This window comes from Macaca thibetana, chromosome 20 (genome assembly GCF_024542745.1).
Source record: "Macaca thibetana thibetana isolate TM-01 chromosome 20, ASM2454274v1, whole genome shotgun sequence".
Lineage (NCBI taxonomy): Eukaryota > Metazoa > Chordata > Mammalia > Primates > Cercopithecidae > Macaca > Macaca thibetana.
Window position 1 is genome coordinate 36,395,567 of NC_065597.1, and position 12,555 is coordinate 36,408,121.

At 37.1% G+C, this 12,555-nt stretch overlaps 2 protein-coding genes across 2 annotated transcripts in view; both read right to left on the bottom strand.

Moving 5' to 3' along the window:
* The window catches only part of LPCAT2 (lysophosphatidylcholine acyltransferase 2), a 77,550-nt gene that overhangs the window by 8,753 nt on the left and 56,242 nt on the right, over nucleotides 1-12,555 (bottom strand). Inside the window, exon 12 of the mRNA XM_050775068.1 lies at nucleotides 1,456-1,554. Coding sequence (XP_050631025.1) covers nucleotides 1,456-1,554 — 99 coding nt within the window. The remainder of the gene's footprint in view (nucleotides 1-1,455; nucleotides 1,555-12,555) is intronic.
* CAPNS2 (calpain small subunit 2) lies at nucleotides 8,568-10,379 on the bottom strand. Its single transcript, XM_050775070.1, has one exon. The coding sequence runs from the start codon at nucleotides 9,490-9,492 to the stop codon at nucleotides 8,746-8,748; it is 747 nt and encodes a 248-aa protein (XP_050631027.1). The 5' UTR covers nucleotides 9,493-10,379; the 3' UTR covers nucleotides 8,568-8,745.

The window sequence follows — 12,555 nt, forward strand, 5'->3', positions numbered from 1 at the left end:
GCTAAGCATCAACCATTTAGGTTCTTTACAGGCCTAGCAGTTAACTCAGTTTAAACCAATCTGAAATAAAAAGTAAACTCAGGGGCTCTTCTATCAATGATAGTGCGCATGAAAATTCCTAAGGCTCATCCCAAGTGGCCTCTAAGACATAAGAAATGAACTCTTGGAAGAAGAAAGTCTTTCTAGATAATAGAGGGGGAAAAGACTTCTTGGAATTGCAGGGAGACATTCTTCTCCAAGAAAGTCAGGAAAAGATGAGTAGAAAACAGAAACAGAAGGCCAGGCGCGGTGGCTCACACCTGTAATCCCAGCACTTTGGGAGACGGAGGCGGGCGGATCGTGAGGTCAGGAGACCAAGACCATCCTGGCTAACATGGTGAAACCGTGTCTCTATGAAAAATACAAAAAATTAGCCAGGCGTGGTGGTGGGCACCTGTAGTCCCAGCTACGCGGGAGGCTGAGGCAGGAGAACGGCGTGAACCTGGGAGGTGGAACTTGCAGTGAGCCGAGATTGCGCCACTGCACTCCAGCCTGGGCAATAGAGTGAGACTCCGTCTCAGAAAAAAAAAAGAAAAAAAGAAAACAGAAACAGAGAAGGTCTGCAGCTCTCCTGCTGGACGAAAGCAAGGGAACTACGTGGCTGTACAACAAGGGCAAATATACACAGCTTAGCAAGACAACGAGAGAAATCAAGTTTCTCTTTTACTTGAGAGACGACCTTAGAACAAAAAGGGCATATCATATTTAAACATACTGATTAGATGAAGCCCCTTTACTCTCAGAACAGAACCCACATTTTGGGAATGTATTCTTCCCTCTTCTTTTGCACTTGTAAGTAAATGGTCCTCAAAATTCAAACTTTCATCAAGCTCTGTGGGAACCAGGGATATGAATTTTATTCATCAGCTCCCAATTTAGACCCCTGTATTGCTGTGAAAATATATGCGATACTACAGAAAGCCATGAGGGGCAGGAACTTGGGACATTTATGATGGTGTTCACTTGATGCCACAATGACAAAACAAATGTCATTTTAAAAAAGTACCACTGAAAATATCACTGACATACAGAATGAGAAAATAAGGATAGATCAGAACTTTCCAGAGAGTGAATTAGGATGACTAGTGACAGGTGGTGTTTATTTATAAATTTCCCCTTTGGGGCTTCAAAATGGGGAAGCTGAAAAGAAATAATTTTTTAAGTTAGCTTGTGAAATCTCCTGCTCTTCAATCTTGATGCTGTTAATTAGGCTACTTCTAGAGACTTTTTGCGTAAACAAATGCTTGTGTTTTCTTTATTCTCAGTAGCAACTGATTTAATCACATTATTGTCCTGTACATGTCACAGCAGATCTATAAAATCATGTAATAGATTCACTGATTTCCAAATAATACACTTAGAGTCAACACTTGTTTACAAGGCAGACCAAGATGCTTTCAATGGGGCTGACATTACCTTAAATGCCACTTGGATGATCTCCTCTGTATTGGCAGGGTTGCACAAGACAGCCAGGCCAATCACATACTCTCGGAAGTCGATGCTGCCGTCATGGTTCTGTGAAAGGATGGGAGAAATTAATTAGAAGGGCCACTAGTGGAATTACTATTAATCCTACTACAAGGTGAAATTCAGGTATGTCTTATAGCTCAACATCATCATTCACTGTTCCTATTTGGAGAAAAGTCTCACTGAGAAGGAACAGCAAGCAAGTAGCCCAACTATTCCCAAGAAGGAAGAAAAATATATTTTCTGTTTAGCAATAAATATAAACTATTTATGACTGGGGCCATTTATCATGGCTCAATGGCACCCAGTGTGGGTTCTTGAGCTCAGCTTTGCCATGACTGGAGCCCCTCTGGGAGGCAGGACCTGTGAGTTTCATCCTTTGTGTGAGTGAAGTGTTCATTCCACAATTACTGGTGGTCCTGCCATAAAGACCAACATCAAAGGGTCATTAAGGGTCCTAAAGGGTTACTAAGCAATCTTCCACATGTGGAAAATGGAAAGAAAAGAAAAACGGCAATAATCACAGCTACATTTTTTCTTTCTTCCAGGCTTAATCTGAAGTAAACCAGGAGCAACTGAAGCAAACTTGGGCAACTTTAATAGCCCTGGGGGACATCAATCACCCCAGAAGATCTTGCACTTCTAAGCCAATGAAAATAAAGCATAACTAGTATAATACACCTTAGGAGGCATTTCCTGATGGCAATATAAAGGAAGAAATTGATCATTGTAATTCGGGCTGATTAAATACAGAGTTTTCCCTGTACATTAACTGTTTACCTAGACAGGAGCACTAAGAAGATGAAAATGGAGAGAAGAAAGCTTAGGAGAAAAGGAAGAGAGAGAGAGACAGAGAGAGAGAGAGACAGAGAGAGAGACAGAGAGAGAGATAAGGCAGACAATAGGGAGGACTGAAAGAAGAGAGACCAGACAGAGAACTAAAAAAGAAAGACGGAGAAGAGGAGAACAGACAAATGAGATGGAAGTGTTAGAAAAAGATAGAGAGGTGGAGGGAGTATAGGAGGAAGGAGAAAGAAAGAGAACTGTAAGTACTTGATTATAATACCAGGTGTTAGAATCATTTTGGCAGCAAAATTTTCAAGTGATACATTCCCAGATAAACTATGAGCTAGTAACAACAAAGCTAGGGCAGTACTTAATTTGATAGACTAATAATAATATTTGACACCACAAGAGTATGATAATTGTCTGTGATGAAGTATCTACACTTCAATCAAAAGTTTCTTAAAAGCAAGGGCTGTTTTCTTCGTGTAACAGTGTATTCTCATTCCGCGGCACAGAGACGGGGCTAAGGGAAAAAAAACAAAAAAACAAAAAAAACAAGAACAAACTTTTTCTCATCTACCCTTACCTACTACTCTAGGTTCATAGAACTTTCACTTCTAAACACTAAGCCAAGAATTCTTTGCTGGAGTTTCATGGATGAATTTGGGGAAGGGAGGGCTGTGAAGCCCCTGAAATGGTATGCAATTTTTATGACATCTTTCTAGAGAAAAATGTAGCTTTTATAAGCTTCTCAAAGCAACCCAAACTTAAAAAGTTAAGAATCATTTTCACCATATTACTTTATCTTACTGCAGGGCGGAAACTAAAAGGAGCAATAATTTAATCTCACTTTCCCACCAGAGAAGGTAGAAACAGAAGTTTCGAGATTTCCCTAAAGGAACAAGGTTTATTTCTGAAACAAACATTCAGGTCCTCTGACTTCCTTTTGTCTGATTACCAGTTTGTCAGAGAGCTGTTTTTTCTGTTTGTTTGTTTGTTTTTTTTTCCTTTTCTTTAATCAGCTTTATTTGTGTTGATTACATTTACATTCAACAGAATGCATCCATTTTAAATGTAGAGTTTGACGTGTTTTTTGGTTTTTGGTTTTTTTAAAGATATGCTCTTACTCTCTTGCCCAGGCTGGAGCGCAGTGGCTATCCATAGGCACGATCATAAGCGCACTACAGGCTCGAACTCCTTGTCTCAAGAGATCCTTCCACGTCATCCTCCAGAGGAGCTGTAACTACAGGCATGTGCCACCACACCCAGCTTAGTTTGATGTGTTTTGACAAATGTATACACCATGGTAACCAGCACCACAGTCAGTATCTACATTTTCATCACTCTAGAAGTTTCAGAGAAGGCAGAGTATTAAAGGAAATCTTTTCCATCTTTGCCACCACCATTTAATTTTCTTATGCACTCTGGAGGGCTGTTTTTACTGAGCCTTAGAGGCTGAGGAGCTTCTTGAAACATGGCTATATTGCTCAACATAGATACATTTCTTCTGCAATTAACTTTTTCCACTAAGCAACATAGAAGTCTTAAATAGAAGTTCTTAAGAACAGATCCAAGAATGATTTATGGACACTGAAGTTACTATCACAGATTATCTGAATAATTGGAAATACTCCTTTGAATTTATGTTGTATCTTTATTGTGAGACATCCAGTTTTTATCTATACTACCAAACCCTATGTGTAACACAGGTCAAGCATCATTAAGTCATTTTGCAGATGGAGAAACAGCAGTGTGACAAACTCTTAACATTACCACTAGTCACAGAACAAGGTAATATTCTGGACCTCTAATTTCATTAACATATGAGTGGTTCTGAATGACAAAGAATGTTAAAGCAGATGATCACAAGAGAGGGTATATGAATGTTTTCATCCTAGTAATGTGAAGGAAAAAGCAGCATGGAAATTATTCTGAGAGATTATATTATTGGGTTAGTAAATCAATACACTGTTAAGATTCCAAATTCAGAATAACAAAATTTAGAACTGGAAGGAATCTTATAAATCATCCATTCAACTTCTTCATTTTTACCAATGAAAAAAATGAGACAAAACTTTCTCTGAGGTCACAAAACTAACTACTGCCATAGCTGCAATTAAAATTTAGTTAATCTGGCTGCTAACTAAAGCAAATGGCTTGATAAAATGTACCCCAAAATAGATAAAAATTATACAGCAAAATATACTATTTTTAATTCTTAAATATTGAATCAGTATCATGATAAGAATTATTCCACAATCTTTGGTTCTTCTCTTTAAAAACCTACTGAGGTCCCCAGGAAGAATTATAAACTTAATAAAAAAAAATCTAGACTTGAAAATATTTCAGAGCCACATTTCAAAGGAGACCAGCTCTTTGGAGGGAGGCCATAATCCCTCTCCATAACCTGTCCTAATCTGGAGCCCAGAGAAGTCCAGAGTTGGAACTAAGGACTTGCATTGGGTAAGTACAAATAGAAAAGATAATGGTCTCATGGAAACTCCAGAGAGTGGGCGCCATCCCTTTCCTGGAAGTCAGCAGGATCAGAAAAGCATGGAAGTGTGTGTGAGGGGAGGTCACTGTGAGCTCATGGCCCCCCAGCACATTTCATCTGCTCAGTCACACAACACCAGCTTTCAGGGCCAGCAGGAAGCTCTAGGCTACTTGTTCAAATATTGTCCACTTAAAACTCTTGAAAAAATACGTGGTGATTCTCATGTGTCTGATTCTCAGGTATCAGTTCCTTCCAGTTGTGTCACCATTGAATTTATTCAACATCTTTATTCATGTGGAATTAGATACTCTTTATAACTTTTTATGTTCAGCAAAATGTAAGGATATGGTTTTGAATACATTTTGCAATGATAGTCCCTCAAGAAGAGGGACTATTTTTCTTTGTTGTGTTATAACTGATATATATCATCCCTGTAAATGAGAGATAATCAATGTCGTCAAAATAATTTTAAAATGTTTACATAAAACAGAATTTACTTGACAGCAACCAACAGAAAAAAAGTCTTCACATCTTGAAAGATACTCTATAAATCGAAAGGAGTATTAGTATTAAAATACAGTAAATTCTCAGTTATGCAGAAGAGTATGCGAAGAAGTATTCTATTTAACTGAATATTCTGATTAAGAGCATATTTCTAACCATATAAATTGTATCAATTTTCTAGGAATAAAATTGTTTTAATATACTTAAATATTTTTAAAAAGCAATTCAGAAGGTTCTTCAAGATCAGTAGGCACATTAAATATCCATACGTCGTAAGTGCCTCCACAAATATTTTTTAAGTCCCCACTATATGTGTAGTTGTGTAATACTACTGATAAGATTTTTTTTAATAATTGTTTTTTCAAGACAGGGTCTCCCTGTGTCACTCAGCCTGGACCTCCCGGGCTCAAGCGATCCTCTACCTCAGCCTCCTGAGTAGCAGGGACTATAGGCGTGTGCCAACTTCCTTGGCTAGTTGTGGGGATTTTTAATTTTTTTTGTAGAAACAGGGTTTTGCCATGTTGCCCGGGCTAGTCTTGAACTCCTGGGCTCAAAGCGATCAGCCTGCCTCAGTCTCCCAAAGTGCTAAGATTACAGGCTTGAGCTACCATGTCTAGCCAGTACTGATAAGATTTCTGACTGGGGTAGCTAGATAAACCAACTTTTAAAAACACATGCACCACTACCCAAAAATATTTTTAAAGTGACCTTTAAGATCACATACAAATTTTGAATGTTTTTGGAAGTTTGCTGTTCATAGTTACAGAGCACATGGTTCTTTTCCTTTTTTATAGGTTATAAAATTTAGTGGATTATATCAAGATAAAGTTACTTTCAAAATCACATGGGATATTTTGAAATTTAAAAATGTAGATGTATAATTTCATATATTTTTATCACTGAGTATGATTTTCAATTTACACTGATTAAATTACTTAATGTTAGAAATTTGAAAATAATGGCATGGAGTTATATGAATGATCTTATATAAATCTTAGGCTATAAATAGTCTTGCATACAGAACAGGCAAATTTTTAAAAAGGTGTCAAGTTAAGTATTGCTTCTAACATTAAAAATGTGCCTTTACAAATATTGAATGAAAACTAAGAAATTCAATCACTTGCTAGGCTATTGGTTCTGCACAACGCTAAATATTTGGTTACTTGGGAAAAGTTCAGATGTTTTAGTTTCTAGTATCCACTCTGATGTCTGAGGTTACTTACACAAATTCAGAAGAGAACAGGAGAGAAACTTAGGTAATTTCGGGATGCTTTTCCGTGAGCATGCTAGAAGAGAATCGTAAAAGTAGGTAATCCTTTAACTTGAGGAGCAAGGGCAATAATACTACTCCTAGTGTGAGATGATTGTTTTAACTTTTATGAAACATTTACAGTAAAGTGAGGAACAAAAATGTGGTTACACTGTTCTTTCCACAACCATCCTGTGGAAAGGTTAAATTATAAACCTAATATTCTGAGACCTTAAAAGATGTCTGGCAGCTTTCCCCTTTCTTGGCTACTTTACTACATCCATGCCTAACATATTCCTGGACTTATTCTAAAATAGAGAGATTGATATTAATGTGTGGTTGCTGGCAGCAGCCTCCTTCTTGTGTAACCACACCTGGTCTAAGTAGCATACCAGACCAAGGTTAAATTACAAGTCCCTTGAGGAAAGTGGATGTGATCTCTGTGCTTGGCTCCATTCAGAATTATATGTGTGTGGTGTTTCATAAATATTATATGATGGTGATGATGGTGAACACGAAGGCCAAAAGCCAACCTCTCCACATTTCACTAGGGATTTTTAACAGGAAGTTGTGGATGTTAACAGGCTAGTTACATCATTTCCATAGTTACAACTTTCTTCTAAATGAGTCCAAAGAGGAAGGAAGAATTTATCTGCAAACTCAGGATGACCCTCCAAAGTAGCCTGGGATAGAGACAATGCATTAAAAATCAGAGAAGCAGAATGGGTGGAGACCAATTAAATAGCAGACAGAGGAACTGAGCACTTACAATGCAGCCTCTCTAGCTGTGTCTACTGGCACCGGGATTCTGGATTCTGTTTGCTCTGCTATAATAGCCTGTTATCAAAATTATAAAACCAAACCAAGGTCTGTACACAAGAAAGGCACAACTACCCCAGCTTTTGGGTGGCAATTTCTTGGTATTTCTATCTTCCTTCTCCTGAATGCTGGCAACACTGACTCTCCTGTTTGGCCTTAGTTTTGGCTGAGACAGGCTTGAAAAATACTGTGAGGCGGCCCTACTTTAAAGCAATCGAGGCTGTCAACCTTGGCTGATCATCAGAATCACTTGAGGAGCTTTAAAAATATTCATCTCTGGGCCCCACTTTTAAAAAGTCTTATTTAACATATTTGGAGACTCAAGTATTAGTATTCCTAAAGAGCTCTCCCAGTGATTCCAAATTGCAGCCAGGGCTGAGAACAATTGCAATAGTCAGCAATATTTGTTCTCTATATTGGTTTACATTCCATTTAACTGATTACTGTTCATGTGTTTTTCTTTTTTCTTCTTTGTTTGCTGCTTGTTTCCTGCCTGTAGTTTTCAAAGATGAACGAAAGAATTTTCCTTGCTCTAAGGCAGGACAAGACACGACAAGAGCTGGCTAACGTCAGCAGGGCATGCCTGATTTTGTATGAAGTACGTGTAAGAGCGAACATTTTGATTCATTAAGGCAGCTAGAGACATTTTTGAACTATGAGTGTATACTGTTTTATTCCCCAATGTCTTTGACTCTCTTTACAAATGTATCAAAACAAAACAAAATTGCTATGTGCTTTTTACTAAAGAAACAGAATTAAAGAACTTTAGAATTTTAGGTAGTAGCTCCATCATTTTTTAAAAATGCTACCCTTATATGAAACTGCTTAATTTCATTGTCTGAACCTGTTTCTTTACGGTTAAATAAGTTTCCTAAAAAGCACTTTTCATTTTTTTACATAATGGAAAGAACCAGGTGTAAAATTACAAGAAAAACAGATTTTGAACCTCTCTCCCCAACTTCTTAAAATGGAAAATGTATCTCCTGAGGGTTTTCTTGATTTATTCCAGGATTTAAAAAATTCATTCTTAACAACAATAACAACAATAATAAAGTTCCTACTCCTTGGAATTTATTCACCAAATAAGCAACACCTTTTAAAATCTACTCCGTTAGAATTCTACCCCACAACCTCCCCATCATATATATGTAAGTCCATATAAATCCAAATCTCAAAAACCTGATATACAAACCACTCAGAACATTTTTCATGAAATATCTGTTTTAATTCAGCAGTAAAAGGCAGCACACAATCAGAAATACGTAGGGTTGTGAAAGAGCTCGCCAGGAAATGACAGCTGTTGCACAGGGTATCAGCAACTGCGTACAGCATGGCAAGGTTTTCAGTCCTGTCCTCCTGTCCTCCTCTTGACTTCTCAGTGCTCACTTCAGGAATACATGGTCAACTGCAGCCACTCTTTGATAGACACTTGAATCAGGCCATCTCTATCTCTATCCAGAGACTTGAAGGCACGAAACATGGCATCCAGGCGGACCAAACAGCTGATGAAATTGTTAAAATCCATATCTCCATCTTCATTAGCATACCGGCGGACAATCATTTGGTAAAGTTGTTCATTTAGCTGGAAGCCTGCAGCCTGCAGAGCTCCCCGCAGCTGAGAACTTCCCAGAGACCCAGAATGGTCCCTGTCATACTGCTTATAAACACACTGCCATTTCTTGATGTTGTTCCATAGATACTTAAATTCTTCAAAGCCCAGCTTCCCAGTCGTGTCACTGTCCATGACAGATACAATGCTCCGGCAGGTGTCAAGACTAAAACCGTCGGTCTTCAGATCCTTGTGCTTAGAAAGGACTTTGTTGAGAATATTCATCAGGTCAGTGGCACCCACCTCCATATCTGGTCCAGCCAGCTGTGTAAATTGTTGCCGAAATCGCCTAACTTCCTCACTTTCTGAGGCCTCCACATTGGTGAAATGCTGTTGAATAGGAGGCGGTTCTGGAGTATACTGAGCCGCTGCAGCCTCACTGATAAAATTCACAATTCCTCCAACTATCCCTCCAATATTTCTTCCTCCTCCTTCTCTTCTCTGACCACCTCCTCCAAAGAGGCCTCCAAGAGCTTCTCCAAGACCTCGATCTGCTCCTTCCAATAGAGCCTTTGCAAGAAACATGCTTTCAGTTTAACAAGCAAATGTGAAAGCTGCTGCAATCTTAGGGATGGTATGAGAAAAGATGAAATGGAGTTCAAGTGTTTACATGTGGAAGAACTGGCTTTTCTTTACCTGCTCACACTGCACCACGCCCCATGATGTGATGTTTCACATCCTCCTGAAGATACCTGAGTTCCATGAGGTCCTAGAACCTGCCATATTTTACAAGGCCTCAATAAAATTGTTTTCACTCTTCCAGATATTCATAAATTATAGTATGTATGACACCTTAGGATAATAGTTTTAAAGAAAAAATATTAAACTCTGCATTTTTATGTCATTGATTTCTTAGTCCTGTGTCTCAGCACCTAAAACATGATGTGCATTTTCCTAACAGGAAGAAGGTAAATGATGCAAGGAAATCAAAAATTTCTTTTCTAAGAAATATTTATTGTTAGGATAGAATTGAAGAAATCTTGGGCATTGGAAGAATATTTATCTAATCCTCTTCCTTTAGCAAAGATTCTCAAAATCAAGTAGTCCTAAGAAAAACTTAGGACAGAGATTTTTAAAATGCAAGGTCCTGAGTTCCCACTCCCAGATATTCTGATTCCATAGGTCTGCTGTGGGGTCTGTGATCGACATTGCTAAAATCTTTTTTGAAGTGTAATATTCATGTAAAAAATGTATCATATAAATCACAAATGGATAGCTCAAAGAATTTCACAGACTGAACACATACATGTTATAGCATCCACATCAAGAAATAGAACATCACCAGCACCCCAGGGACCTCTTCATACTTCTCTCCAGTTACTTCCTTCTTCCAAGGATAACCATTGTCCTGATATCTAATACTATAGATTTATTTCTGCACCTTAAATAAATTAAATCAGAAAGTACAGACTCTTTCATCTATTACTTTTTCATTATAAAAATTTTAAATATTTTAAAATTGTGATAAAATATGTATACCATAAAATATACTATTTTAACCATTTTTACGTATAGAGTTCAGTGGCATTAAGTATATTTGCATTGTGAAACCATCACCACCAACTAGCTTCAGAACTTTTGTCATCTGGCAAAACTGAAACTGTACTCTTTAAAGAATAACTCCCATTCTCCCCTTCTCCCACCCCTGGTAACCATCACTCTACTTTCTATCTCTATGATTTGACTACTCTGCATGCCTTATATAAGTGGAATTGTACAGTATTTGTTCTTTTGTGACTTGCTTATTTCAATCAGCATAATTTCTTCAAGATTCATCCATGTTGTAGCATGTGTCAGAATTCCCTTCCTTTCTAATGATGAATAATATTGTATTGCATTAATATACTCATTTTGTTTTTCCATTATCCCATTGGTGAATACTTGGGTTGCCCTTTTGGCTATTGGGAATAATGCTGCTATGAACATGGGTATACAAATATTTGTTTGAGTCTTTGCTTTCAATTCTTTTGGGTATATACCAAGAAGTGGAATTGCTGAATCATATGATGCTTCTATTTTTATCTTTTTAAGGAACTACCATATGCTTTTCCATATTGACGATACCACTTACATCCCCACCAGCAATACACAAGAGTTCCAATTACTCCATATCCTTGCCAACACTTGTTATTTTCTCTTTTGTTTTGTTTTCTAATAATGGCCATCCTAATGGGTGTAAAGTGGTACATCATTGTGGTTTTGATTTGCATTACCTTAATGATTAATGATGTTGAACATCTTTTAATGTATTAATACTTACTGGCCAAAGAAGATCTTTGGAAAAGTGTCTATTTAAATCTTTTGGCCATTTTAAAATCTGGTTATTTGTTGGGTTTCTTGTTGTTGAGTTGCAGGAGTTCTTTAAATATTCTAGATATTAATCCCTTATCAGATATACAATTTGTAAATATTTTCTTTCATTCTTTCATTCTGCAGGTTACCTTTCCACTCTGTTGTTAGTGTCCTTTGAAGCATAAAAGTTTAAAATTTGTATGCGGTCATATTTATCTATTTTTCTTTGGCTGCCTGTGCTTTTGGTGTAATATTCAAGAAATCATTGAGAAATCCAGTGTCTTGAAGTTTTTCCTCTGTTTTCACTGAAGAGTTTTATAGTTTCAACTCTTATGCTTAGATCTTTGATCCATTTTGAGTTAACTTTTGTATATGTGTAAGGTAAGTTCATTCTTTTGCATGTGGATATATAATTTTCCCAGCACAATTTGTTGAAAAGACTGTCCTTTCCCCACTGAATGGTTTTGGCATTCTTGCTGAAAATCATATGACCATATACACAAGGGTTTATTTCTGGGTTCTCTATTCTATTCCATTGGCTTATATGTCTTTCTTGAAACCAGTACTACACTGTTTTGATTACTGTAGGTTTGAAGTAAGGTTTGAAATGAAGAAATGTCAGGCTTTCAACTTCGTTATTCTTTTTCAAGATTGTTTTGGCTATTCAGGGTCCCTTGAAATTCCCTGTGAATTTTAGGATTGATTCTTCTATTTCTGTAAAGAAACATTGGGACTTCGAAAAGGATTGCTTTAAATCTGTAGATCACTGTGGGAAGTACTGACTCTTAATATTGTCTTCTAATCCATAAATATGGAATATCTTTCCATTTATTTGTCTCTTCTTCAATTTCTTTTAGCAGTGCTTTGTAGTTTTCAGTGCACAAGTCTTTAGCTTCCTTCTTGAAGTCTATTCGAAGTATTTTAATTTTTTTCTATGCCATTGTAATGGAATTGTTTTCTTAGTTTCCTTTTCAGAATTGCTCATTGTTGGTGTATAAAATGCAACTGATTTTTGTGTGTTGACTTCATATCCTGTAACGTTGCTAAGTCCCTTAATTAGTTCTGTTTTTTGTATGTGTGAGGGGGGATCTTTAGGGTTTTCTACAAATAAGATCATATCATTTGTTAACAGAGATAATTTTACTTCTTCCTTTCTAATTCATATGCCTCTTACTTCTTTTTCTTGCCTAACTGTTCTGGTGATGATTTCCAATACCATGTTGGTAGAAGCATGAGAGTGGCATCCTAGTCTTATTCCTGATCTTAGAGGAAAAGCTTTCAGTCTTTCATCACTGC